Below are 27,891 nucleotides of genomic sequence, written 5' to 3' on the forward strand. Positions count from 1 at the left end.
TTTTTGTTTTGAGACAGAGTCTCACTCCGTCACCTAGGCTGGAGTGCAATGGCCCGAACTCGGCTCACTGCAACCTTCAGCTCCCCAGTTGAAGTGATTCTCCTGCCTCAGCCTCCTGCGTAGGTGGAACTACAGGCACGCCCCACCATGCCTGGTTAATTTTTGTATTTTTAGTACAGATAGGGGGTGGAGGGGAGAGGGCGGCAGTTTCACCATGTTGCCCAGGCTGGTCTTGACCTCCTGAACTCACGTGATCTACCAAAGTGCTGGGGTTACAGGCGTGAGCCACTGTGCCCAGCAATTTTTTCTGTTTGAATCAGTAGAAGACAGTCAATACATTTGTTATTTCCTTCATCTAATAAGTATGTCTGCTTATACAGAAACTTTTATCTATCTGTGCGTGCAATCATGATGGAAGGAAAAAGGAAGTTCTGTGCAAACCTACAGTTTTGGAGCAAAATAAGAAGTATAAGAAGAACGAGGGGTGGGCAGGAAGATAAGCACAGTGGCCACATAAAGGAGTTAAAAAAAAAAAATCAGTCATCTATCGTAAAATAACCAAGATGCTAGACTAGATCTCTTGTCTGAGAAGGAGAAAAAAACTCTAAGCGGCCTTCTAATCAGACGATTCCAACAAGAAATGCTTCAGTTTGCAATCTCTCTACTAAGTCGGTATCACGACAAGTGGTTGGTAAGGAATGCTGTTCCACAGGGGAAACACCAGCCTGGGAAAAACTAAAATCTATATGACAAATCTGAGCTCAAAAGTCCTCATTAAACTAACAAGTTAATTTGAAAAAAAAAAAAAAAGGACCCAGACAACAAGGAACCTAGACTTAAATTATGTCAGGGGAAGCAACCAGGTTCCTGGCCCCCACTCAATGCTCAGTCAATAATCCTGATCACATTCGACACGAATCGTCCCAGAAGACATTCACTTTTTTATTTTCCAGCTTTATAAGATTTCTAAAATCCCAGAAAGGTATAAACATAAGAATTACTATTAACCTTAGGAAGGTTTAGAAATGAAGAAATTAATGAAAAAGCCCATAGTATTGATAATAATAAGTTTAAATATAGATATGGTAGTTTTACAATGTTTGTACTTGTTTCTTATACTGATTGAGGTGTTTGAAGTTCAGAAAAAAAAAAAAATCAGCTATTCCCTTAAGTAACTTACAAGAGAAAAAAAAGACATGTGTTCACACATGCATAAGTACCATGCTAGCATCAATCATGGCTCACTGCAGCCTCGACCTCCCAGTCCTCAAGCAATCCTCCTGCCTCAGCCTCCTGAGTAGCTGGGACCACAGACAAAAGCCACCACACTCGGCTAATTTTTACATTTTTTTGTGGAGATGGAGTCTGACTTTGTTGCCCGGGTTCCTCTCAAGGGATCCTCCTACCTCAGCCTCCCAAAGTGTTGGGATTATGGGCATGAGTCAAAACACACAGCAGGATATTTTATAGCAAGTAAAATTTAGGATAAAGTAGTAACATAATGACACTCTTCACCACAAATTCCTGCCGAGCCCTTCAGATCTCTTGTCACCTTTACTGCTACCGTCCCTGCTCCCAGCTCTAACAGTCCCTGTCCACTCCTCATTCCCTCAATCTCCTCCACTCTTCTCCATCCTTTGTGCATCTGGACCTGCATCCATCAGACCAAACACTACCACGTGCCCACTCCTGGGTTCAGTCCAGCATCCACCTTCGCTATTAACACAGGAAATACCTTTCTCCCCCATTAAATGCCTGTCTTCTTTTCAGACCAACTCCAACACTGCTTCTTGTGAGAAGCCTTTCCAGAATCCCTCATCTGAACGTGCTGTTTCTACCCCAGTGCTATCATAGCACTGTGTTCACACCCCCATGAACGCATGGGTAACACTACCAATTCTCATCACTTGTCTGGGTCCTTCAGAGATGCACGGTGAGAAAGATTGCTTTTTAACAAGCTGCTGACCTGACGACTGAAAGAGTTGTGGACCAATGTGTGCACCAAAATACAGGAAAGACAGGTAAATGCGAAATGTGCTTTCTGGAGTTTGTTACACAGGTGTGCCCCTTTGTGATAACTCAGAGATGTACACTGACGATGTGTACACTTTTTAGATCTTTCTTATACTTTCAACATTGCTTAAAGAAGAGAAACTGCTCTGAATGCAATCAATATCTAAACCTGCAGAACTGAAGATGGATGCACATGCCAACCCTTCATCTTCTTGGTTAGAAAATCATTATCATCTCATCTCAACTGTGGAGGGAAGACAAAACCCTGGCATGTGAACATTTATGATTATTTAAGCTGGAAACAAACTTTATCAAATGAATACTGACTATAATTTGCTTTAAGTTATTTTCTAGCTTCCTATTGGAAATATATAGAACAGAGCTTCTTAAAAAATGCCCTTTTGGGTCAGACACAGTGGCTCATGCCTGTAATCCCAGCACTTTAGGAAGCCAAGGTGTGAGGATTGCTTGAGCTCAGGGGTTTGAGATCAGCCGTGGTGACACTGTGAGACCTCATCTCTACTAAAAATACATTTTTAAAAAATTAGCCAGGTGTGGTGGTACACACCTGTAGTCCCAGCTACTCAAGAGGTTAAGGTGGGAGGATTTCTTGAGCCCAGAAGCTGCAGTGAGCCTGGAGATGGAGGCTGCAGTGGGCCGAGATCACACCATGGCACTCTAGCCTGGGCAACAGGGCAAGACCATGTCTCAAAAAAAAAAAAAAAAAAAAATGGCCTTTTATCTTTAGGTTTTGAAAAGTAAATATTAATAGACATGCAAAATATACTTCAGCAAAAAAAGATACAGAATCCACTTTTCCCAAATAAGTTATTTAAATCTAAATGTTAATCAAATCAATTCTACCCCCAGACTTTCACGTTTACAACATAATTGGCAACTAGAGTTTTCTCCCAAAAACCAAATTCTTGATTTACCGTGGTTTGAATAAAAAAATTAAGGCTAAATCTAATCTAAAAAAAATAAACAAAAACAAAAAACAAAAAACCTGCAGGCCAGGCACAGTGGCTCACACCTGTAATCCCAGCACGCTGGGAGGCTGAGGCAGGTGGATCACTTGAGGTCAGGAGTTCCAGACCAGCCTGGCCAACATGGTGAAACCCTGTCTACACTAAAAATACAAAAGAAATCCAGGAAGGATAAACCAGAAGATAGTGAGATTGAATACCTACAAGGGATGGATGGGAAATGGGTAGAAAGAAGGAAAGACTAGAAATGGGACAGAAGGAATGAGAAGAGACACAGCTCTCAGCATACCTTTTTTCCTGTTCTGACTCAGAATCAAGATGTTTCACATATCCAAATGTAAATGATTGCAATTAGCAGGACACAGGAGAAACCCAAAACAGAATACAAACAGTAATATATGGACCTAAACAGATTATAAATGAATAACATAACCACACAGAAGAGGAAGTGACTAAAATATAAGCTAAGTAACTTTAGAAAACAGCATCTGTATATTACAAGACTAAATACAAAAAGAACTATGCACAAACATTGTACCCTAGTAAATTTAATTTTCACTTGTGTATGGGTTAGAATTCTGAAACTACTGTGTATATAACGGGATTGAGCATAAGCAATTATATTGGGATAGTAAGAGTCTTTTTTTTTCTTTGAGACAGAGTCTCACTCTGTCACCCACGCTGGAGTGCAGTGGTGCGATCTCAGCGGCGCGATCTCAGCTCACTGCAACCTCCACCTCCCAGGTTGAAGCTATTCTAGTGTCTCAGCCGCCTGAACAGCTGGACTACAGGCACACCCACCACGCCCGGCTAATTCTTTGTATTTTGAGTAGAGACGGGGTTTCACCATGTTGGCCAGGCTGGTGTCAAACTCCTGACCTCAAGTGAGCCACCTGCCTCGGCCTCCCAAACTGCTGGGATTACAGGCATGAGCCACTGCACCCTGCCAGAGTCATGTTTTTTACCATCAGAGACAGGACTTACAAATAAGGAAAAGAGGAGACTAGCATGGACACTACAGTATTTGATTAAAATCTGAGGGATCACTATGAATTCATGGTGTTTAGTTTTAAGAAACGCAGGTGGACATGGCAATAGCTGTGGGTGCTATGCATGCACACATGTATCTCCTCGCTCTGTGCACTGAGAGGGACTGGAAAGATGATGCCACAGTAGGAATGGGCACAGCGAGACTCCCTTCTCCAAAGGAACTAGAGGCTCCTTGGAAAAATGATCGCTTCCAGGACTGGGGTAGAGAAAATACAGGACAAGCCTGGAGCATGCTATGGTACCAGAAAGGAAAAAATGGCTCTAAAAATGATGGAGACTAGATAGAGGTGGTAGTTGCACAACATTGTGAACGTACTAAATTGTTTATTTTAAAAGGGTTAATTTTGTTATGTTAATTTCACCTCGATAAATTTGAATAAAACGATAGGGGCACAACAAAAGGCTCAGAAGCCAACTTGAGGAAGCTTCTAATGGCCACCTCTGAGACAATGTAAACAACAAAATAAGTTACTGTAATAAAGGATCATGACCCACAGAATTAAATAAATATCCATGAGTTCATATTTATGTAAAGAAATAAATGAAGGAAGGCCGGGCGTGGTGACTCGAGCCTGTGATCCCAGCACTTTGGGAGGCTGGGGCAGGTGGATCACCTGAGGTCAAGAGTTCAAGACCAGCCTGGCCAACATGGTGAAACCTGTCTCTACTAAAAATACAAAAAAAAAGTAGCTGGGCGTGGTGGTGCACACCTGTAATCTCAGCTGCTCGGTGGTAGAGGCACAAGAATCACTTGAATCCGAGAATCCGAGAGGCAGAGGGTGCAGTGAGCTGAGATTGTGTCACCGTGTTCCAGCCTGGGTGACAGAGCTAGACTTCATCTCAAAAAAAAAAAAAAAGAGAAAAAAAAGAAAAATGAGGGAGAAGAGATATCTCATCTCTTCCTCACAGTGGAATTCCAATTAATTAATAAGTACAGAATGAATGATGGAAACAGAAAGTTACATTTGGAAAACACCACAGTAAGAATTGCTGCAGGCAGCCATAAAAAAAGAATGAGATTATGTCCTCTGCAGGGACATGGTTGGGGCTGGAGGCCATTATCCTTAGCAAACTAACACAGGAACAGAAAACCAAATGTGCCATGTGCTCCTAAGTGGCAGCTAAACGAGAACACATGGACACGCAGAGGGAAACAACAGACACTGGGGCCTTTAGGAGGGTGGAGGGTGTGAGGAGGGAGAGGATCAGAAAAAATAACTCATGGGTGTAATACCTGGGTAATGAAGTAATCTTTACAATAAACCCCATGACACAAGTTTACCTATGCAACACATCTGCATTTGTACCCTTGAACTTAAAATAAAAGTTTGAAAAAACTGCTGCAGGCAAAAATCATCAAAGGATGTTAACATTTGTAGGTAAAAGTATGATGAGAAACAGGATATTGGCTGCCACAAAATGCTTATTAATTACAACAGAAAAATAGTAACTTTATAGTGGAAAAGCCTGTCAGACACCACTTCAACCAAGTGATCAAAGCAAACATCACCAGTAACAAGACACATCAACATCACACACCTCCTGATCTAATGTGGTAACTGAAGGACACAGCCAGGGTGCAGTGGCTCATGCCTGTAATTCTAGCAGAATGGGAGGCTGAGGCAGGAGGATTGCTTGAGCCCAGGAGTTCGAGACCAGCCTGGACAACACAGTGAGACCCTGTCTCTACAAAAGATTGTAAAAATTAGCCGGGCATGGTAGTGCATGCCTGCGGTCCTTCCCTCAACTTTGGAAGCTGAGGTGAGGAGACCGATTGGGCCCAGGAAGTCAGGGCTGCAAGGAACCATGATCATACCACATTGCTCCACCCTGTGTGACAGAGTGAGACCCCGTTTCAAAAAAACCAGAAAAAGGTAGCTGGGCGTGGTGGTTCACACCTGTAATCCTAACACTTTGGGAGGCCAAGGCGGGTAGATCACCTGAGGTCAGGAGTTTGAGACCAGCCTGGACAACATAGAGAAACTCCGTCTCTACCAAAAATACAAAACTTAGCTAGGTGTGGTGGTGGGCACCTGGAATCCCAGCTGCTCAGGAGGCTAAGGCAGGAGAATTGCTTGAACACGGCGGGGCAGAGGTTGCAGTGAGCCGAGATTGCACCTCTGCACTCCAGCCTGGGCTACGGAGCGAAACTCCATCTCAAAAAAAGGACAGAACATCAACATCATTTCTGTGGTATTCCTGTCAAAAATGCATTAGAGTTGTCCCTTGGGGGATAGGTTCCAGTATCTCTGAGGATACCAAAATCTGCAGACGCTCAGGTCTCTGATATATGACACAGTATTTACATGTGACCTACACACAGCGTCTTGTATACTTTAAATCATCTCTAGATTACTTATAATATTATAATATCTAATACAATGTAAATGCTATATAAATAGTTATTATACTATGTTTTTTAGAGAATAATGACAAAAAAAAGTTTGTATATATTTCAGTACAAACGCTGAAGACCTAACTACATTTTCCATCTGTGGTTGGTTGAATCTGTGTATACAGAGATTCAACCATATATATTTATTCAACCATATAAGTATACGACTGTGCCTCAATCTAACCAGATAAATCAGCAGGCAAATTCAAATTAAGGGGCATTCCACAAAAATGTTGAGGACATAAAAGACAAAGAAAGGGCCAGGCACAGTGGCTCACACCTGTAATCCCAGCACTTTGGGAAGCCGAGGCGGACAGATCACCTGAGGTCAGGAGTTCAAGAACAGCCTGGCCAACATGGTGAAACTCCATCTCTACTAAAAATACAAAATTAGCCAGGCACGGTAGAGGGCACCTGTAATCTCAGCTACTAAGGAGGCTGAGATAGGAGAATGGCTTGAACACGGGAGGTGGAGGTTGCAGTAAGCCAAGGTCGTGCCACTGCACTGCAGCCGAGGTCGTGCCACTGCACTGCAGCCTGGGCAACATAGCGAGACTCCATCTCAAAAAAAAAAAAGATGGAGGAAATTTTGCATACTGGAAGAAAGTAAGAGGACATGACAACTAAATGCACTGTGGGATTCTAGACTAGACTCTGGCACAGACGGACATTAGTGGGAACTCAGGTGAAATTCAAATAAGATTTGTAGATTAGTTAATAATTTTAAATCAAAATTAATTTTTTGGTATAGAAAATTATTCTACTCTGATTATATATCAGTTGCTAATATTGGGGAAGGCTAGGTATAAGGGAAAATCTGTGTACTATTTTTGTTCATTTATTGTAAATCTGAAAGTATTTCATAATAAAGTTTTTAAAACATTTACTGCTGTTCAACTTACTGTTTAATTTACTGTTTTACTGTTTTGCAGCTTTCTCCTCCCTCCTCTCCTACACTAAGGCAAGGATATTCCTCTAACGTGTTCGAATGCTAATGTATTCCAGACCACAAACAGTGCCTGGCACACAGAAGGCACTCAAACAACACAGGTCGACAATTTCAGTAAGCCAGAATGATGACAGCATATTCCGAATCCTAGACTTAGTATTAATTTTCCTTATATCGTATTTGAAAGCAGCTTTGCTTATTCTGTAAAGACAAACAAATATAAACACTTTGATTCACTGTTTACAAAGAAGAATCATAGTTTGCCATAAAATGCTTTGTCTGGTGTTTCTGTTCTAGCTAACAGGATATGAATCTGATCTTTTCTTGCAGTACGTGTTTTCTCAGAATATATTGCAGTCTACTGATTCGAAGGTACACATTTTCTCCCATATTTCAACATCTGAAATCAAGGTGACTCTTACACGTGATGGCATGTCATAGTTTAATCAGCAGTTGCTTTTCCTGCTTAGCAGTACTTTATAATCATGGTGCATCTAATGGTGTATTAAATTTGATGAAATCTGGTAACGAATAAAGCATTTTCAAAATATTTTTGGAGCTCCACTTCCAACGCAACAGCATAAGCTCTGCTGATCCCCTGTGAAGTGAAACTGGTGACAACTATTGTTTTAAAAACCTCTGAAGAGGACCTGAAAATTGTCTCAAGGACAAATAGCAAATGAAGAAATACCTATACGAGAAAATCTATAAGAATTCAGTGAGAAAGGTGAGAGCACGGTATTTGAACCAAGATCATTCCCCGCTCTCCTCTCCTCAACCAGTGAGGTAGAGACCTCACTCCAGACTATAGCAGCCAAGAACACAGGGCTCCCTCTGCTCTCCAGCTCCAAGCTGTGGGATTTCATCCTGGGAGAATCAGGACTTCAACTTTTCTCCTGCTGCCCCCAGCTGCCTGTAGCTAAGGTTAAGTCCCAGGCAAGTGCAACTGAGATGCACTCTCTTATTCTACACAATAATGGGTCTCTCTCTTATTCTACACAACCCCTGCTGGTGGAACGGAGGCTCTACCTTGCGTGCAGTGTCCTGAGAATATGAGGACCCTGACAGCCCTTCCTGGGGCTTGTAAGGCAGTGGTTCCACACCTGGAAAAGCAGAGCCACAAGAACCTCAACCTCCTGGCCTCTCCGCTTAGTGCTCAGCTCCTAGAGTGGGGCTGCCACTCAGAGAAAAACCTGTCATTATCCTCAGTCCCACCTCAAGACTCAGAAATCTTGCCTGGAGCCACAAAACAGCTCCTAGTCTCTTCCCAAAGAAGGGGCTTCATTTGCAATAGTGCCTGGAGAAGTTTGGGCCTAAGAGCCTTCTCAAAAACAGTGAACCTTGTGGTGAGAGAATGGGGACAACTGTGGATCTAGTGAAGATATAGCCTGGAGTGTGGGGACTAACTTGCAGGAGAGAACGTGCAAAAGAAAGGAGGAGTCCTCTTGGGGTCAGAAAAATATCAGACACTGTCCTCAGAAACTATTTCTTCAAAGGAATCACAATTTTATCATAGAACATATCATAGGTCAAAAAGAAAAAAAAAAGGAACCAAAATTTAGTTTGTAGCAGAATGTATGCCCCAGGGCATTGGTGTAAAACAATAAAACAATCAGCTGGCAACTACTGTAGGAGTCTCAGAAAGAGTAAAGGGACATCCCAGGGTGAGTGTGGGCAAACCAAGAGCTGAAGCTCCAGCCAGCCACTAAACAAATAAACCAGCAAATAATAACAGATGAAGGGGACCTTAGTACCCAGGGTTGCTAAAATACATTTCTCTAAAATGTCCAGTTTCCAATAAAAAATTATGAGATGTACAAAGAAACAGAAAAATACAACCAATACACCAAACATGGAAAAAAACCCAGGCAGGTAACAGAAACTGCCTGTGAGTACAGTTAGATGAACTAGATGTTGGATTTATTTATTTATTGTTATTTATTTTTTGAGACGGAGTCTAATTCTGTCACCCAGGCTGGAGTACAGTGGGGCGATCTCGGCTCACTGCAACCTCTGCCTCCTGGGTTCAAGCAATTCTCCCTGCCTCAGCCTCCCTAGTAGCTGGGATTACAGGTGCCCACCACCACGCCCAGCTAATTTTTATATTTTTAGGAGAGACGGGGTTTTGCCATATTGGCCAGGCTGGTCTCGAACTCCTGACCTCAGGTGATCTACCTGCTTCAAGCCTCCCAAAGTGCTGGGATTACAGGCATGAGTCACCATGCCCAGCCAGGATTTATTTTTTAAAGGATTTCAAATCAGCCATTATAAGTAAACTCACAGAACTAAAAGAAAATTTAATTGAAGAAGTAAAAGAAGGTATGGCAAAGTGGCATCAAATATAAACTATCAATAAGAAGACAGAAATTTTAAGAAAGAACCAAATGGAAATTCTGGAGTTGAAAAGTACAATAGAAGTAAAAATTCACTAGAAGACCTTGTGATGGTTAATTTTATGTGTCAATCTCATGGGTGGGTATCATCCAATCTATTAAGAGTCTGAGTAGATCAAAAAGGTGGAGGAAGGGCAAATCTGTTTCTGGTCTGAGCTAGGATATCCCACCCTCAGACATCAGCCCACCTGGTCCTTGGGCCTTTGAACTTGAACTGGGACTTTCATCATTGGCTCCCTTATCTCCAGGCTTTTGGACTGAGACTGAATTACACCACCAGCTTTCCTGGTTCTCCAGCTTGCGGACAGCAGATACTAGGACCTCTTAGCCTCCATAATCACATGTGTCAGTTCCTATAATAAATCTTCTTGTGTGTATGTGCACAGGTTTGTGTGTGTGTGTGTGTGTTCTGTTTCTCTGATGAACCCTAACTAATACACGCCTCAACAACAGATTTGAACACAATGGAGAAAGAATTAGCAAACTTGAAGACAGGTTGGTAGAGATTATGGAAGCTCAAAATGAAGAAAAATGAACACAGCCTCAGACAAAGGTGGAACACCAGTAAGCGCACCACCACATGTGTAATGGGGATACCAGAAGCAAAGGAGAGAGAAAGGAGAAGAAAAAACATTCAAAGAAATAATGACTTAATACTTCCCAAATTTACTGAAGAACAATAAGCTATTCATCCAGGAAGCTCAACAGACTCCAAACAGGGTCAATAAAAGAGACCCACAAACACATGGTGAAAATGAAAAAAGTCAAACACAAGAAAATCTTGAAAGCTGCACGAGAAAAATGACATGACTTACAAGGGAACGTCCATTCAGATAAATAGCTGACTTCTCAGCAGAATTTTTTTTTTTTTTTTTTTTGAGGCGGCGTCTCGCTTTGTTGCCCGGACTGGAGTGCAGTGGCCGGATCTCAGCTCACTGCAAGCTCCGCCTCCCGGGTTCACGCCATTCTCCTGCCTCAGCCTCCCGAGTAGCTGGGACTACAGGCGCCGCCACCTCGCCGGCTAGTTTTTGTATTTTTAGTAGAGACGGGGTTTCACCGTGTTAGCCAGGATGGTCTCGATCTCCTGACCTCGTGATCCGCCCGTCTCGGCCTCCCAAAGTGCTGGGATTACAGGCTTGAGCCACCGCGCCCGGCCCTCAGCAGAAATTAAATAGAGGACAAAGGCAATGCAATCACACAGTGTTCAAAAACAACAAAAGCCTTGTTAACGAACAAACCTATGTCCAGAAAAACTATCTTTCAAAAATAAAGGTGAAGTAAAGACATGAAAATAAAGAAAAACTGAGGGCATTCATTGTTCGCAGACACGCCTTATAAGAAACACTAAGGGAAATTCTTCAGGCTGAAAGGAAGTGACCCCAGATGGTAGTTCAAATCCACACAAAAAGCAGCAATAATTATGAAATTAGAATATACACTATTAATGTATTTTTTTCTTCTTTCTGTTAACTGATTTAAAAAGTCAATTGTATAAAATATTTATATAATTCATTACTGGGTCTATAACATGTGGAAATATATCAGTAATATAATTGCCAGTAATAGCACAGAAGAGGTAGATGGAAATAAAACTGTAATGGGCTAAGGAACTAATAACACATAAAAATAATAATTATAATAATATATTGTTTAGTTTGCAACATTAACAGATGTAATATGTGTAACAATACCCCCCAAAAGGGTAAAAAGGAACAGACCTACATAGGAGAAACACTCCTATATATTACTAAAATGAAGCTAGTATAAATCTAGAGCTGATTCTGTTGAGACACTACTAAAAATACTCAAAAGTCGTGAGAAAGTCATTGATGAAACTAAAATGCTATACTAGAATTCAATCAATGCAAAAAAAGCAATAAGGTAGGAACACAGGAACAAAAAAAGACATGAGGCACAGGAAAAACAAAAAGTCAGATGACAGAAATGAATCCAGTTATATTAATAATAGCATTAAGTATGTATGAATACACAATCCAATCAAAATGCAGAGAGTGTCAGACTGGATTTTAAAAGGAATGATCCAACTATATGTTGTCTACAGAAGACACACAGTAAATTTAAAGATAAACGGATTGAAGTAAAAGAATAAGAATATGTACAGGTCGGCCGGGCGCGGTGGCTCAAGCCTGTAATCCCAGCACTTTGGGAGGCCCAGACGGGCGGATCACGAGGTCAGGAGATCGAGACCATCCTGGCTAACACGGTGAAACCCCGTCTCTACCAAAAAAATACAAAAAAAAAAAAAAAAAAAAAAACTAGCCGGGCGAGGTGGCGGGCGCCTGTAGTCCCAGCTACTCGGGAGGCTGAGGCAGGAGAATGGCGTGAACCCGGGAAGCGGAGCTTACAGTGAGCTGAGATCTGGCCACTGCACTCCAGCCTGGGCGACAGAGCGAGACTCCGCCTCAAAAAAAAAAAAAAAAAAAAAAAATAATATGTACAGGTCCTATCACTTTGAAAAAGTCTGGTAATTCCTCAAATGATTACACATAATAGAGTTATGATAGGACTCGGCAATTCCACTCCTTGGTAAATACCCAAGAGAAATAAAAACACATATCCACACAGAAACATGTACCTGAATGTTTATAGCAGCATTATTCATAATTAGCCAAAAGTGAGAAACAACCCAAAGTTCACCAGCGGATGGATGGACAGATAAACAGTGTGGTATGTCCATACGAGGGACCATTATTCAGCTGTAAAAAGGGGCAAAGGGCACATCCTTTCTGTGTACTGTGCAGTAACCCCACTGTGAAGTGATCTGCCACTACATGGGTGAACGTTGAAAAGATTAAACTAAGTCAAAGAAGACAGTCACAAAAGACCACATACTATATGATTACACTGATCTGAAAATCCAGAATAGGGGAATCTGGAGAGACAGAAAAATTAGTGGTTGCCTAACCCCTAGGAGGGGAGGGGATGAAGGTAGGGATTAGGACAGTAATAGCTAAAGGGTATAGGATTTCTTTTTGAGGTGATAAAAATGCTCTAAAATTCACTGTGGTGATGGATATATATCTGTGAATATACCAAAACCCGATTCATTGTACACTTTAAATGGATGAATTGTATAGTATGTAAATTATATCTCAAGCTGTTTAAAAACATTTTTGCTGAAGGAATCAATCATTTATGTAACAAATGCTTATTACACGTTTACGAAGCACCACTGGATCAGGCACTGCAAAAATAGTATCAGTCTCTGTCCCCATGGACAGGGAGCTGTAACTGCTTCATCAATCTCGCCCAGGGTCTAGACTGCGCCTGACCAGCAGGAGGTTCCATCAGGAGCCCTGCTCCTCCCAGCAAGACAGACATGTAACTACTCCTGCCCCACCCTCACAACACCCACCTACAACTGTCCCAGTTTGTCCATTCCACATAATTGGAAATCCGCCTCATTTTTATGTGGGAATCCGGTACACCCCGCTGAAACTGTTACTCTGTCTTGCACCACCGCTTCCCTGGCAGGATTCCTGAAATACTCCCCAACCTATGCCAATCCCATGCACCAGCTCATGTTTTCTTTCCAGTGCTGGATGAGGACTATGTCAAACCAGTACTTCTAGAACCTGTACTTGTAAGATTCTCCCGGGGGCCTGAAAGCTTAAGGAGATGAATAACTCCTCCCTTTTCAGGCCCAGTCCCAAGGTGCAACTTGTGCCAGCAGCGTGCCCCAGCAAGACAGCAGAAGCAGCAAGAGAACCGGCCAGAAGACATGCACCCCTAAAGATTGAGAAAGGGGCCACGTGGGTACAACGTAGCAGTTACGTCAGACTAGGGCACTTCCTATTTACAGGAGACTATAAAACCTTTGCCCCATCCTCACTTAGGGCTGACACCATTTTAGGTCTCAGCCCGCCCGCTCATTAAAACAGCGTGTTGCTCCACACCGCCTCGTGTTGTCTGGTATGTTGTCTGTTACGTTGTCTGTTAGCACGCTCTCGGGGTTTGAACCCATACAAGAACCTTGCAGTACTGTGATTACCAGCTAAACACTGAGAGGGCCTAAGAGTCCTATGTGCTGGTATTCATGAGCATCGCACAGTTCCAAAGCATGAATACTCTACTCCCCTTCAGAACTTGTAGCTGCACATGCAGCTCCCGATACCTGATATGCACAGTGTTCCCCACTCTGCCTGGCTTGGCCTTCACATTCATCCTTCACATTCTACCTCCTGGGTAACGCACCTGAAGAATTAGTAGCCTCTGCCTGTGCTGTTCGGAGCAACAGACCAAGAGCTAAGAGCATAAGCTCTTGAATGAGGCTGCCTGAATTCAAACTTCAACGCCACTACTTAACATATGATCTTGGTAAGTTTCTCAGTCACTCTGCCTTGGTTTCTCCATTTACAGAAAGGGGATAATATCTCCCTGGTTGTTATGAGGATTAAAATAGATATAATACACTTACAGGCAAGCACTGTTATTGTTTCTATCTAATTCCATTTGATGGTATATTTGTTTACATGCATCTTTCCCTGACCAGTCCCTGAGCTGCTCAAAGGCATAAAATTACCTATGGCTTTTCTTATTAATAGCATATAATATAGGGCTAGGTGCAAGATATGTACATGTAAGGGACCCATGAATGAATGAAAAAAAAAAAAACCCATTAGTCTAGCAATGTCAAAGGTTACAGAAACCACACTTTCAAAATAAAAATCAGAGCACGTGGTTTATGAGTACATTAGAATTGAGTCTCTCAAAGCAGGACTTCTCTGGAAAATCCAGGCTGTCTGACTGCCAGAACTATCTAGAAAGAATCCAAATGCCCAACAGTTTTAGCGGTTACAGAAACGATAACATTTAACACAGAAGATTTTATGTAACCATAGCCAGAAACCTGTGTTGATACCTGGAAGAGTCTGGAAAAAACACTAAGTAGAAAATCAGAGCAGAAGTTTGCAAAGAGGAATTATGGAGTTATTCAGAGAATGAAGATCAAAGAGAACAGACTGTGTGTGTGCATCTAACACTGCGTGATGAAAGAATCTTTAGTTTTTAAATTAATTTTCATTCAAAAGACAGCTTAATAAAAATAATGATGCTTATTATAAGGCCTTTACATAAGAAACAAGAAAAATAAAACGGAGATTCCAAGACTTCTCAACTTTCAAATAAGGCACAGTAAGAAGGGTCAAGTTTCTCCACTACTATAATTCTCTGAATAGATAAGTTTCAAAAAAAAAAATATATATATATATATATACTTTTCTACTCATCAACCCTCTTATTTCATAAACAGACTTTTAATAGCCAGTCATTTGTTTTGCTCATGTCAGGGACAATCAATAGTTTGATTAACTATTCAAACTACTTCTTGATTGGCTGGGCGTGGTGGCCTGCGCCTGTAGTCCCAGGTACTCCTGTGGCTGAGGCACAAGAATTGCCTGAACCCAGGGGCAGAGGTTGCAGTGAGCAGAGGTCTTGCCACTGCACTCTAGCCTAGGCGACAGAGTGAAACTGTGTCTCAAAAACAAAAACAAAGCACTTCCTGACTAAGCCTTCTCATTTGGTACAATAAAAACATGATTTCTAAAATGTATGTATTTGTATACAAAGAAAAAAGGCCTTTAGCAAGTTTTTCATTCATTTTCCCCCAAGAGTTCCCCCCAAAATTAGAGTCCAACTCAGAGAAAGACAAAGAATGGGAAAAGACTCTACTTGCTCAAGGCACAGAGCATGTTTTTAACTTATATCAGCTTTTTTAACATATACATGCACATACAGATATATACATATGCAACATGTATATATAGACATGGATGTAAACACACATCAGAAAAAAATAAGGTCACAAAGCAATCTTTTCCGTTGTCTTCCTTTGAGTAAATAAAACAACATCAGCAACAGCAGCTTCAACAGCCCAGGTGATGACAGCTACTGTAACAAACCAAATATGTAACCACTTCAACATTTCCATCTTTCTTCTCATCATCAACATTCCTCAATCAAAGGAAAGGAGACAAGTAAGAAGTATGGGTAGGAATTTACTTCAAGTAGTTTCTCTTAAAAAAGAAAAAGGCAGGCCGGGCGCGGTGGCTCAAGCCTGTAATCCCAGCACTTTGGGAGGCCGAGACGGGCGGATCACGAGGTCAGGAGATCGAGACCATCCTGGCTAACACGGTGAAACCCCCGTCTCTACTAAAAAAATACAAAAATCTAACCGGGCGAGGTGGCGGGCGCCTGTAGTCCCAGCTACTGCGGAGGCTGAGGCAGGAGAATGGCGAAAACCCGGGAGGCGGAGCTTGCAGTGAGCTGAGATCCGGCCACTGCACTCCAGCCTGGGCGACAGAGCGAGACTCCGTCTCAAAAAAAAAAAAAAGAAAAAGGCAAATAAATACATTATCCTTAGATTACAGAATTCCAATCAATGAACAGATAGCTTCTCTTTAAAACACGGTTCAACAGTCTAAACATAATTAATTTTTAAAAAATGTTTTAATATTCCGATCAGAATTTCTACTCATCCCTTCTTAAATACTTTTGCCTAAGGAGTAATCTGTCAATGCACGCAGTTTAAATCATTAATACTCATCCCTTCTTAAATATTTTTGCCTAAGGAGTAATCTGTCAATGCACGCAGTTTAAATCATTAACTACATAGCACCCAATCATTAGCATAATTAGCATGTAAATTTCACGAAGGCACTAATTGTGTCCTTTTAAGTGTTTTATGCAACACTCAGTACAAGGAAGCTTATTAAACACTTATTATGTTTAGTAAAAAGAACAAAATGCCAAAACAAAAGTCTTTATTATTCAGCTCGGCTGTCATGTATAATAAAAACCACTGATCAGTATCTGTTTCTCCAAGTACAATTATAAGAAACTGAAAACAAAACAAACCCCACTGGAATTAGAAATTCTGTCTCCTCTGTCCAAGAATACTGTTTCATTTTTCTATCAGAAAGAAACTGCCAGCAGATAGCATGTAACATGCAGGTTGCCAGGGTATTTGACCTAAGCATTTAGGCACCTTAACCAACCAAAAAGTCTAGTACATGTCATGCACACTTTCTGAGTCATTTTCCTTACCTTTCCCATTTTGCCATGTAGTATACCAAGACAAAGTAAGGAAGGAAGTGATAAATGCTAACGCAGTGGCTACAGTTCCATTGCGGAGCCTCATCTCATTTCACCATCACACTGGTCCATATGTGTATGATGACAACAACCAGGACTGTTTTCTTCTCACCCTGAAAGTCAACCAAATGCAGTCCTCCCGGCTCTAGGCCAGCAAAAATCAATAAGAGAGGTTCATTTCAGATGGTCTGCAGGAGGAGCCTAGCAGGAATGCCGTTCACAAGTGTACAAGGGATTGTCTTTGTGGTCTTCATACGCTGATGCTTTTGCCTTTTCCCTTCCTGTTCGGGGGAAAAGAGAAAGACAAGCTCATTCAGGAACGCAAAATGTAAGTTTCTTCATTTACTATTCGTCATTATACACAGACTTTTGGCTAAATGGTATCTATAAAGATTATCCCTACATCGAAACTACTCATTTAACATACTAGAATTATCTGGCCCTTCTCCTCCTGGAAAAAGAACACAAAACAGCTTCAAACTATATTCCCTGCTCATTGGTTTTGTTTTGTCTGTAAAAAGAAAGTGACGGCTACTGATTTTAAAGGGAGAAACGGAGCTCACAGATTCCAAGATGAGAACTCTAACGATCACACAATGGTTTCTGAGTAACATAAACTTCACTCTCCCCAGTTCTCCTATTGCACAATAATAGGAAATTTTTTTTAAACAAGAAAATTGACAGAATACAACATATAAGGGTCAAAAGACCTGGGCCCTTGACCCAGCTCTGCCACTACTTACATGTTTCGGGGCATGCCACTTATCTAGGTCTCAAGGTTTCATTCATAAAATGAGAAAACAATCTGTCCTGTGTCCTCTTTCACATATTGTCATAAATTATAAAAAGGTTACAGTTATTACTGCTATTTATCACGGTCATAAAATAAACGTCGTTTTTCCAGTGACTAACCCACTCCCTGGGTGTAAATAAACTGGAAATATGTAAGCCTTTAGAAAACGCGGCAATCCAACCAGGATACGGTATGCCTTAGGCCCTATCACTCTGCATTGCTTTAACTCAAGAAATCTGGGAAATCACCACTGAACGAACAAAGCTGTTGGGAAAAGGGAACGAAATGGTCTTAAGCACAGCATTCAGCATATAATAGGTTCTCAAACAATGTTAACTGTACAAAAAACCAAACTTTTTTGGTTAATTGAACAACAACAACAACAAAACCAGCCAGCTACTGGTTCCAGTCCACTCTACGCATGCTCAGTCTCAATCCCTGGAGGCACATCAGGCCCTCCAAGATGTGCACACATTCCTGGTAGCCTCAGGGGGTGCCACAGGCTGCACCTGGTAATGTACTGACACTGTAGTGGGGAAATTAATGTACCTCCAAACATGGCCAGCAGTCCCAAGGGAAAATTCTCTCCAGGGAAGAGCATGACTGATGAAAGCAGCCATTGGCAGGCAATTCAGAACTTGCCACCACCACTGCTTCTTAACACTGAACATGACTAGAAATTCCCCCTAGTAAAGAAAGATCACGGGGCATAGTAATAATAATGATGGCCACTACAACTTATGAAATGTTTCCTATGTGCCTGATCTACCATATGGTTTAAATCTTCACAAAATCCTACGAGGCAGGCATTATTAACCCTGTTCTACACATAAGGAAATGAATCCAAAGAAATAACGCGAATCTGTTTGACTCCAAAGTCCAAGCTCTCATCTACTACACTTTCCCTCTCAAACGAGGCACCTGCACCTGGCAATTTGAAGCTAAGTGCCAGGGATACTCCAAGTATCAGGTTAAACTGCAGAATCTTCCCAAAGTATTAATTATACCCAACTGTAAGTGTAAATTAAAAAAAAAATTATATAACACACACTCATCTACTATGGAGTAAGCTGCAAAATTCATGGAAAATTTCAAAGTCTAAACACGCAACTTTAAACAAATCTCCACTTCCTGTAGCTTTTGGCTAATACCTCACCACCACCCTCCACCAAACTATGCCTGTTAACCCTCCTCAGACAGTAGCTCTATCTTCCATGTAATATTCTAGAAGCACCTAACCTCTTTTACTACCTGAAGACAAAGAGCTCTAAAAATATTCTTAAGTAGAAGTTATCATTGTTCTCTAAGACTGAACTTATTCACCTTCTACAGTTAAGACAAGTTAACATCAAACATGACCACATCTACAGTTTAGAATTAAAATCTTCACAGTGGCCAGGTGCAGTGGCTCATGCCTGTAATCCCAGCACTCTGGGAGGCCGAGGCAGGCAGATTACCTGAGGTTGGGAGCTCAGGGCAAGCCTGGCCAACATGACAAAACCCTGTCTCCACTAAAAATACAAAAATTAGCTGGGCATGGTGGCAGGTGCCTGTAATCCCAGCTTACTCGGGAGGCTGAGGCAGCAGAATTACTTGAACCTGGGAGGCAGAGGTTGCAGTGAGCCGAGATCACGCCACGGCACTCCAGCCTGGGCAACACAGCAAGACTCCGTCTCAAAAACAAAAAACAAACAAACAAAAAAACTTCATTGCAAATCGCCTCTAACTGTCTTAAATCAATAAGCACCCAGTAATGAATTCTGATTATAAAAACAGGGGTGATAATTCTATGAAGTATATAACTTGGAACGTTAATCCCTCTGTGGCATTCTATTAAAATACTTATAACTTTCAGCTGCTACCTACTTAGCCCTATTTCACTTCAGAAAGAATTTCGTTCTAGTAAAAGATCTAAAAACCATACAGGTTATTAGAGTAAGCACTCAATTTATAATGGGGGAGGTAAAGAGCCCATCATATAGTAAAGGATATTTTAAAAGTTTTACTAAATACAAATAAAACTCTTTAAAAAAATCCGTAGACATGCATAGAGACAAGTAAAAGTAAATGAACTCTGAAACCAAAGTAAACTTGATATACTACCCCTAATATATGAAAAAATTAAAAAATACTGGATCCAGGAAGTTATGAAACTCTGAAGATACCTACAATGAACTCTACTAGCAAATAAGCCCCGAAGTTTTGCAAGAAAAATGAGTGTTTTACTCAGTATGAATGTAGTCATACATTTTTAATTAGAGTTTCCCAGCTAACAAGTTTAACTGCACAGCACAAGTGAAGAAACTCTTCGGACAGGAAAAAACCAAGGATCTACTCGCTCTTCACTCATAAGACATAATTCACAGGCTGGCTTGTAAGGCACAGGTGACCCACATTTTTATTAGTGTCCACATTTGCAAAAATTTTGTAATCTAGCCCCTTAATATTCTCGGAGACTAACACGTTTGAATCTTTAACAGCAAAAAAAAAGGTAGTGGCTAAAATTGCTAGTTATTTCTCCACCCTCCCAAAGGTGAATGGAACTTTCAACTCTAGACAACAGACTGTTTTGTTAGCAATCCTTTAAGGCCTTCAGTCTTCATTTTATTACTGGACACAAAACCTTTACTTATTTTAAAGTGTTCTCTGAATTATTTTAAAGTGTTCTCTGAAATACTCAATATAGTCCATGGCTGAGAACACTTTGCTGAACGTTTGGCATATTCCTTAATCAGCATCCCACTGACAGGGAAGAGGTGCCTTAAGAATGAAAGGCACAATAATCCCTGATACCCGAAATCAATAAAATCCATGACGTAAGCCTATATAACTTTACATACCACAATTATGGCATAATTCATTTATTTGCCATTTATAAACGGGTCCGTTTTCTTTAATACAGCTTACATAATGTCATCGCCCAGTGCGTTTGCGGATTTACACGTGTGGGTTAAAGAAATCTATGTCAAGATAACCTGTTCATCAAAGTATTTTTTAAACATTCAGAAAAAGAAACATAAACCACAAGACGCATATTTTTATTCTAAATTTACAGTCTACGTTCCAACGAACGACTCTGTCATTATCTTTTATCAAATAATTCGTCCAACAGCAAAAGCACAACAGCAAAATACATGGAAAGCATTCCAAGCATACATTGTGACTGCTTCTATTTTCCAATGCGGAATGTAGGCAATGAAACCGCTCCAGAGAAACGCACTGTTGCGAGGAATAAAGGCGGGTGTGCAAGTGGCTCAGAAAAGCCAGCTCAGAAAAGCTCGCCTCCGAGATGTCACCTGGCACACTTGGTGGAGTCACCGAGACCCAGCCTCAGGGTCCTACTGCGGCTTCCTCCATACGGAGGGAGCTGAGGCCTGGGGAAACGGGGGGTGCTCTTTCACGCGGGCCCCGCAGCCCTTCACTTTGTGTGAAAATTCCCTGCGAAGGCTTCACGGCCGGTTCCCTCCGGGAGCAGCCCCTGCCCCTGCGCCCCGGACCGTCCGGCCCCCGCCCACCTGCCCCGCGGCCCCGCGAAGGCGCCGACTCCCGCGCAGCCCCCGGGTCCCGCAGGCAGCTGTCCCTCCCCTTCCGCACCCCCCGGATCCGCACTTTGCTCCACTTTTCCCCAAAGTCGCCGAGCCCCGCCACGCCGGGGAGCGCCGGGAACGCAACAGACGCCGGGCCGGCCGCAGGGAGGGCGCGCGGCCCCGAGGGGTGCGAGGCGCGGGGCAGGGACGCTGGGAGGACGCCCCCGCCCGCGCCCCGCCGCCCGCCCCCGAGGCCCAGCCGCGCCCCGAGCCGGCCCCGCGCCCAGAGGCGCCGACAGCTCCCCCGCACAGAGCTCCGGCCGGGCCGCGGCGCACTGGGCTCCGTTACCAGCAGGTGGATCCCCGCAGCCCGGGGCCGCCGGAGCCGACCCCCGGTCCCGCGCCCTCCGCGCAGCCGCCCCGCGCCCCCTCCCGCCCCCGCGCGCCGCCGCTGCCGCCGCGAGCCCCTCACCCGCCGCTGGCGTCTCCGTGCTCCCGCGGCCGCCGGCGGAGCTGCTGTGGCCGCCGCTGCCGCTGGCGCTGCCGGCCGCCCCGCCCGCCCGCCCCACCAGCTCCGCCTCCGCCGCTGGAGCGCCCGCTCCGCCCCGCCGGGCCGCCCCGACCCCGCCAGCCATTGGCCGCCCGCCGCCGGCCCCGCGCCCCGCGCCCCGCGCCCCGCCAGTGGCCCGCGCGACTGTCACTTAGGGGCGCCGCCGCGCAGCCCGCTTAGCGTTCGGGAGATCGGCCCGGCGCAGCGGTGTCCCGGCGAGGTCCGGAGCGGAGCCGCGGTCTCGGGTCCCCGCTCTGGGCGCCGGCCTGCTCCCCGCCGCCCCGCTGCCGCATCTGGCTGGGAACCTCCCGGCGCGTGCAGGAGCCGCTCCGGCGGCCAACAAAGGCCCGGGCCAGCCCTCGGCCTGCGCCTCGGCGCGCGACCCGACCCCCCGGGCTTCCCCAGCTCCCAGGCGTCTGCCTGCCTCGACCCGGCCCCTTCCCAGCGGCGCGCCCCGCTCCCGACCGCCCAAACTGGGCGGCCTCCCCGGGGACAGGCCCCGGGCCCAGCCCCGCAGGAGCTCCTGAGGCCCCGCGGACGGTCGCGACAGCCCCAACTTCCCGGTGAGAACCCCGCGAATCGGCCCGAAGGGCTGACTTCAGCAACGGGGAAGAAGAAAAACAACCAGGGTTTCAACGCACATCGTTGGGTGCTAATGCCCCTGATTTTCCACCATGCCCGGTTCTCCTGAACCCCATGTCCTTATCTGTCACCGTTCCACAAGGTTAGAGATTGACTTCAAAGGCAAAAAATTGACTCATTTGTAGAAAGCCTGCGTGGTCTGCCCGTGTTTTTCATAGTATGCCTAGGACTTGTGCTAACAGTAACTACCCCTGGGCACATCCTCTTTTGAATACTTAACCGTGTAGCAGGTATGGGTGTCAGATCGTTCACTGCATATCTCATGTTCTAGAGTGATTCTCCATTTTTCATAAGAGGAAACTATTTGAGAGGTGAAAGGACTTGCCCAAGGTCACACCTCTGGTAACCGTTCAAAAACAAGGGATGTGTTAACTTTATTGCTGCAATAATCCTTACAGCATTCCTACGGGGTAACATGTAAGGGAATTGAGGGGCCAAAGATCAAGAAGGCAGCCTTGTTCCTGTCAAGCTCCCAAAGTAATAAGTAGATTCTTTTCAGAAAACAGGAATTTCAATAATTGAAAACTCGAAAAGGCATCAATCAGAACGGGGGCCCCTCCCCACCGCCGATATATTCCTTTATTTTTATCTCAAGATAACAATAATTAGTAATCAGCTAGAACATGCATGGAGTTATCAGCTTTCCCATGTTGAGGTTTCTCCATGACGGCTAATTTAAAACCTCAGGAAGAAACACGTGACATCCCTGCTGCCATGGTCTCTTCCTCGTTTACGGGAGAACCATACCAAAAGATCTGTCCACTGCCCAGTGCTGTGGACACAACTTAGAGGATCACAGCCATGATATCCAATGCCAACTCTTCTCTCTACTTCGAGTGTTAGTCTCTCTACTTCCAGTTTGGCTGTGTCCTCACCCAAATCTCATCTTGAATGGTAAATTCCACAATTCCCGTGTGTCCTGGGAGGACCCTGGTGGGAGGTAACTGAATCATGGGGGAGGGTCTCTCCCGTGCTGTTCTCGTGATAGTGCATAGTCTCACAGAATCTGATGGTTTTTTAAAAAGGGAGTTTTGCTGCACCAGTTCTCTCTCTTTGCCTGCCGCCATTCATGTAAGAAGTGATTTGTTCCTCCTTGCCTTCCACCACGATTGTGAGGCCTCACCAGCCGTGTGGAACTGGAACTCCACTGAACCTCCTCTGTACATTGCCCAGTCTTGGGGATGTCTTTATCAGCAGCATGAAAAGGGACCAACGCGTTGAGGACCTGAAAGCCAGGTGTCCTGTAGTCTATGACAAAGCCATTGCCAAGTAGCCAGCTGGCAATTTGATTCATGACCAGATGTGTAAACAGAGGTAAAGACAGACCATTCCAAGGCGAAGCTTTTAATACATTGTTGGCTCTCACTTGCCTAAAATATCTCCTAGGAATAGATGATTCTAGGCCTTGCTATGACAGTGCTCTTAATGACAGACAAGCACACTACTTCTTGCAGAGGAAGAAAGTACTGCCATTTGATAACATCATGGAGAATGCTCCCCAAGCCATTTTCACGAATTACCCAAAAGACCAAATGGAACAGGAGCTGTTATCCTTATTTTATTCAGGAAGAAACTGAGGCCCTGAGAAATTAAGATATTTGACAGATACAACCAGTAATTTAGGCCATTAGTAAATGTTTGAATCAGAGTTCAAATCCAGGTCTGTTTGATTCCAGAGCCCCTACATCACCCCTCCAGACTACCTCTCTGCTCACATCTTCAGCAAGTTATAAAATTTTGTTGAGTGGATGAATATTTTTACATATATTTACCCAGCTGGGCACAGTGGTTCATGCCCATAATCCCAGCACTTTGGGAGGTGGAGGTAGGAGGATTGCTTGAGCCCTGGAGTTCGAGATCGGCCTGGGAAACATAGTGAGAGCCATGTCTTTAAAAAAATAAAAATTAAAAATTAGCCAGGTGTGTATGCACCTGTAGTCCCAGCTACTGGGAAGGCTGTGGCGGGAGGATCACTTGAACCCAGAAGTTCCAGGCTGCAACGAAATATGATCATGCCACTGCACTGCAGCCTGGGTGACAGAGTGAGACCCTGTCTCTCGCTCGCTCGCTCTCTCTCTCTCAAAACAAACAAACAAACAAACAACAAACAAAAAAACAGGTGTGGTGGTGGCTTACTCCTGTAATCCCAGCACTTTGGGAGGCTGAGGCAGGCAGGCAGATCACCTGAAGTCCAGGAGTCCAAGACCAGCCTGACCAACAGGGTGAATGAAACCCTGTCTCTACTAAAAATAGAAAAATTAGCCGGGCATGGTGGTGCATGCCTATAATCCCAGCTATTTGGGAGGCTGAGGCAGGAGAATCTCTTGAACCCAGGAGGCGGAGGTTGCAGTGAGCCAAGATGGCACCATTGCACTCCAGCCTGGGCAATAAGAGTGAAACTTCATCAAAAAAAAAAAAAAAAAAAAGATGTTTATCTCCACCTTCTCCAGTTTTTTTCTCTTAGTGAAGGAAGGAAATGAAAGCATTTACAGACATTCTATAAGCAGAGGCATATGTCAGAGGAGAAAGGAAAGGGGGGAAGGACAAGCTTCAGTTATGGACTCCATGGGCTTATTCAGATAAAATGCAGGAATATCCCCGGACTCTGGGTAGTGGAGGAAACACAGCAGAAGACAAAAAGTATACAGGAAAAACACAACTGCTTTCACTGGGAGACTTTTTTGATACTTCGTTGCTGCTTCAACTGGCAGCAAAAGGGCAGGTTTTGGAGGATACAGTTACACTTATCTCAAACCATATACATTGTAGCTCAGGAAAGTCTGGGTTTCAGTGAGTTGTCCCAAGAAACTGGAATGCCATAGAATACGTGGTTCCAAGGTATAGGGTAGAATTGGTGGATGATTCATGTTAACTTTGCACAGTTTACGATCCTGGATTTTCCAATTAGTCCATAGTATCTGTTAATTAATAATCAAAGACAATCCATCCAAACCCCACTGAATCCCATTCCATGTCTTTTTCTCTTTTTAATATTGTGGATGCTGATTCTCCTCCTCTATCACTTCCTTTTTATTTCTTCTCTACGTCTACAGTTTCTGTTTCTGCCTTTATTTGATACTCAGTGGAATTGTACCCAGGAGGTTCTGCCAGAACTTGACCATTTTACAGTCTGTCCCCAACAAAGCTTGTATGTTGAGGCTGTTTTCCTTTCCACACACATTTTCACTGTTCCACAAACTTTTTCTGAGTGCCTATGATTGCAGAGGCAGCTGTTATCTAACCACAGAGTGCTCACGGTGAAAGAAGTGGGTAAGTAATTAAACCACAGTACAGTGCTGCAAACACACAGTGCTGGGACACTCGATAGGACTGAGCCATCTCGGGGCAAGGAAGGCTTCCTGGAAGTGATAGCTGAGCTAAAAGCAGAGTACAGGAAGTGAATCTTTTCCTTTTATCTCTTTGATGGTAAATGGCTGTTGGCGGGGCCATGCCTATAGCAGTCAGCTTCTAAGAATTTAAGCACATAATCTGTAGTTTTCTTTTCTACCCCAGCCCCTCCATGCATTAACAGTCAAGCTTGCATTATTTATGAGTATTTATAAAGATTGTGTTTTCTGGCTTCTTGGCTACTAGCTCTAGTGAGATTCTTCCCCCGACCTTCTAGAGGAATCATCATCATCAGGAGGTTCTCCTTGGCTTTTTAAATTTTTTTATTTTTATTTACTATGTTTTTTTGAGATGGAGTTTTGCTCCTGTTGCCCAGGCTGGGTGCAATGGCGCAACCTCGGCTCACTGCAACCTCTGCCTCCCGGGTTCAAGCGATTCTCCTGCCTCAGCCTCCCAAGTAGCTGGGATTACAGGCATGCGCCACCATGTCCAGCTAATTTTGTATTTTTAGTAGAGATGGGGTTTCTCCATGTTGGTCAGGCTGGTCTTGAACTCCCGACCTCAGGTGATCTGCCCACCTCGGCCTCCCAAAGTGATGGGATTACGGGTGTGAGCCACCACGCCCGGACCTCCCTGGCTTTTTAAAATGGTATATGCACAAATGGTAGAAGAACTCTCAATTGTAATCGATCAACAGCACACTCAATCACTAGAAACTAGATAAACTGGACCAGGGTGAACAGTATAGAGTCTATTAACTCTTTGTTAGATGCAGAGTGTTTCAGACACAGCATACAAACTATTTCTGTTGTATAATCAGGGCACGGGAGGCCCAAGAAATTAAGGAGAGAAAATGCAAATACTGTGTTTAATATTCAACTCTAGGTGGATGTTAAGTTTCATCCAGATGAAAGACCTTAGATTTCTAACAGAACTGAATTATTATTATTTATTTATTTATTTATTTATTTTTTGAGACAGGGTTTCACGCCCATCACCCAGGCTGGAGTGCAGTGGTGTGATCTCGGCTCACTGCAATCTCCACATCCCAGGTTCAGTGATTCTCTTGCCTCAGGCTCCCAAGTAGCTGGGACTACAGGCATACACCACCATGCTTGGCTAACTGTTGTCTTTTTTGTAAAGATGGGATTTTATCATGTTACCCAGGCTTGTCTTGAACTTCTGAGTTCAAATGGTATTCCTGAGTTCAAGTGGTATGCCCACCTTGGCCTCCCAGAGTGCTGAGATTACAGGTGTGAGCCACTGTGCCCAGCAAAATTATTCTTATTTTTAAATTTTTACTCTTCCCCCTACACCTTTGCTCAAAGAGAGAACCCTTGAAAGATACCTCTTCTAGTTCACTTTCATACTCCTGGGGAAGATCTGTCTATCAAGTGACTCATACAATGTCAGGTTGTGTGGCTACATAATTATGAAATTGTAAGTCTTTACCGTGCTTAAGTGTTGTGGCTGTTGGTATTTACATAACGTACACAAGGCATTCCTAAAATTTTTACAGAAAACTCTAGAGGATCCAACCTGTCTTAGTGTGGTACAGTCTCCCCTGCATGCATTGTTAGAACAAACCACAATGCAGAGTGGCAGCAAAAGTCTCTGTCAAGATGGTTTAGAAAGCTTGAAGGGATCGCCCCTACCTTGTAAGGGATGTAGTCACACCGTTCAAGCTGACTCACTTATTTTCATTATATTCGATGTATACTCAGAAGACACAGTGGAAGAGAATTGTGTGCCAGCCAATTACAGAGCTTTGGAGATTTTTTTTCTTTTCTTTTTCTTCTTTTATAAATTTGGTACTTGTAAAAGATACTGGATGAACAGCCCTGTATCTGAAATCCACCCATGCATAAAACCAATTCGAGCAGTTCAGCTGTGCTACTCTATCAATACGTTTCAAAGAGAATTAAAAATCTTGATTCACATCAAACATCCAGTACCATGACTGCCAATTGTTGGAGTTACGGGTGTCTGGACAACAGAGTCTATGCTACCTTGTCATGGCCTCGGATGTTTCCTTATCCTCTTTTAGGGCAACTGACCATATCCCTACAAGCCAGAGTCCAGTCAAGAAAAAAAGGTGGAGGGAGCCAGGCACAGTGGCCCACACCTGTAAT

General features: G+C 43.6%; 1 protein-coding gene across 3 annotated transcripts in view; it reads right to left on the reverse strand.

The window, feature by feature from the left end:
- MGAT4A (alpha-1,3-mannosyl-glycoprotein 4-beta-N-acetylglucosaminyltransferase A) overlaps positions 1 to 21,796 on the reverse strand; it is a 128,927-nt gene extending 107,131 nt beyond the window's left edge. For all 3 annotated transcript variants that reach the window (XM_033238959.1, XM_033238960.1, XM_033238961.1), the window contains exons 1-2: positions 21,692 to 21,796; positions 16,852 to 17,180 (exon numbers count right to left, since the gene is read on the reverse strand). In XM_033238959.1, coding sequence (XP_033094850.1) covers positions 16,852 to 16,945 — 94 coding nt within the window. In that variant the 5' untranslated portion in view covers positions 16,946 to 17,180; positions 21,692 to 21,796. The remainder of the gene's footprint in view (positions 1 to 16,851; positions 17,181 to 21,691) is intronic.
- Positions 21,797 to 27,891: the final 6,095 nt, after the last annotated feature.

The sequence above is a fragment of the Trachypithecus francoisi genome, unplaced genomic scaffold (assembly GCF_009764315.1).
Source record: "Trachypithecus francoisi isolate TF-2019V2 unplaced genomic scaffold, Tfra_2.0 Lachesis_group17, whole genome shotgun sequence".
NCBI classification, from domain to species: domain Eukaryota; kingdom Metazoa; phylum Chordata; class Mammalia; order Primates; family Cercopithecidae; genus Trachypithecus; species Trachypithecus francoisi.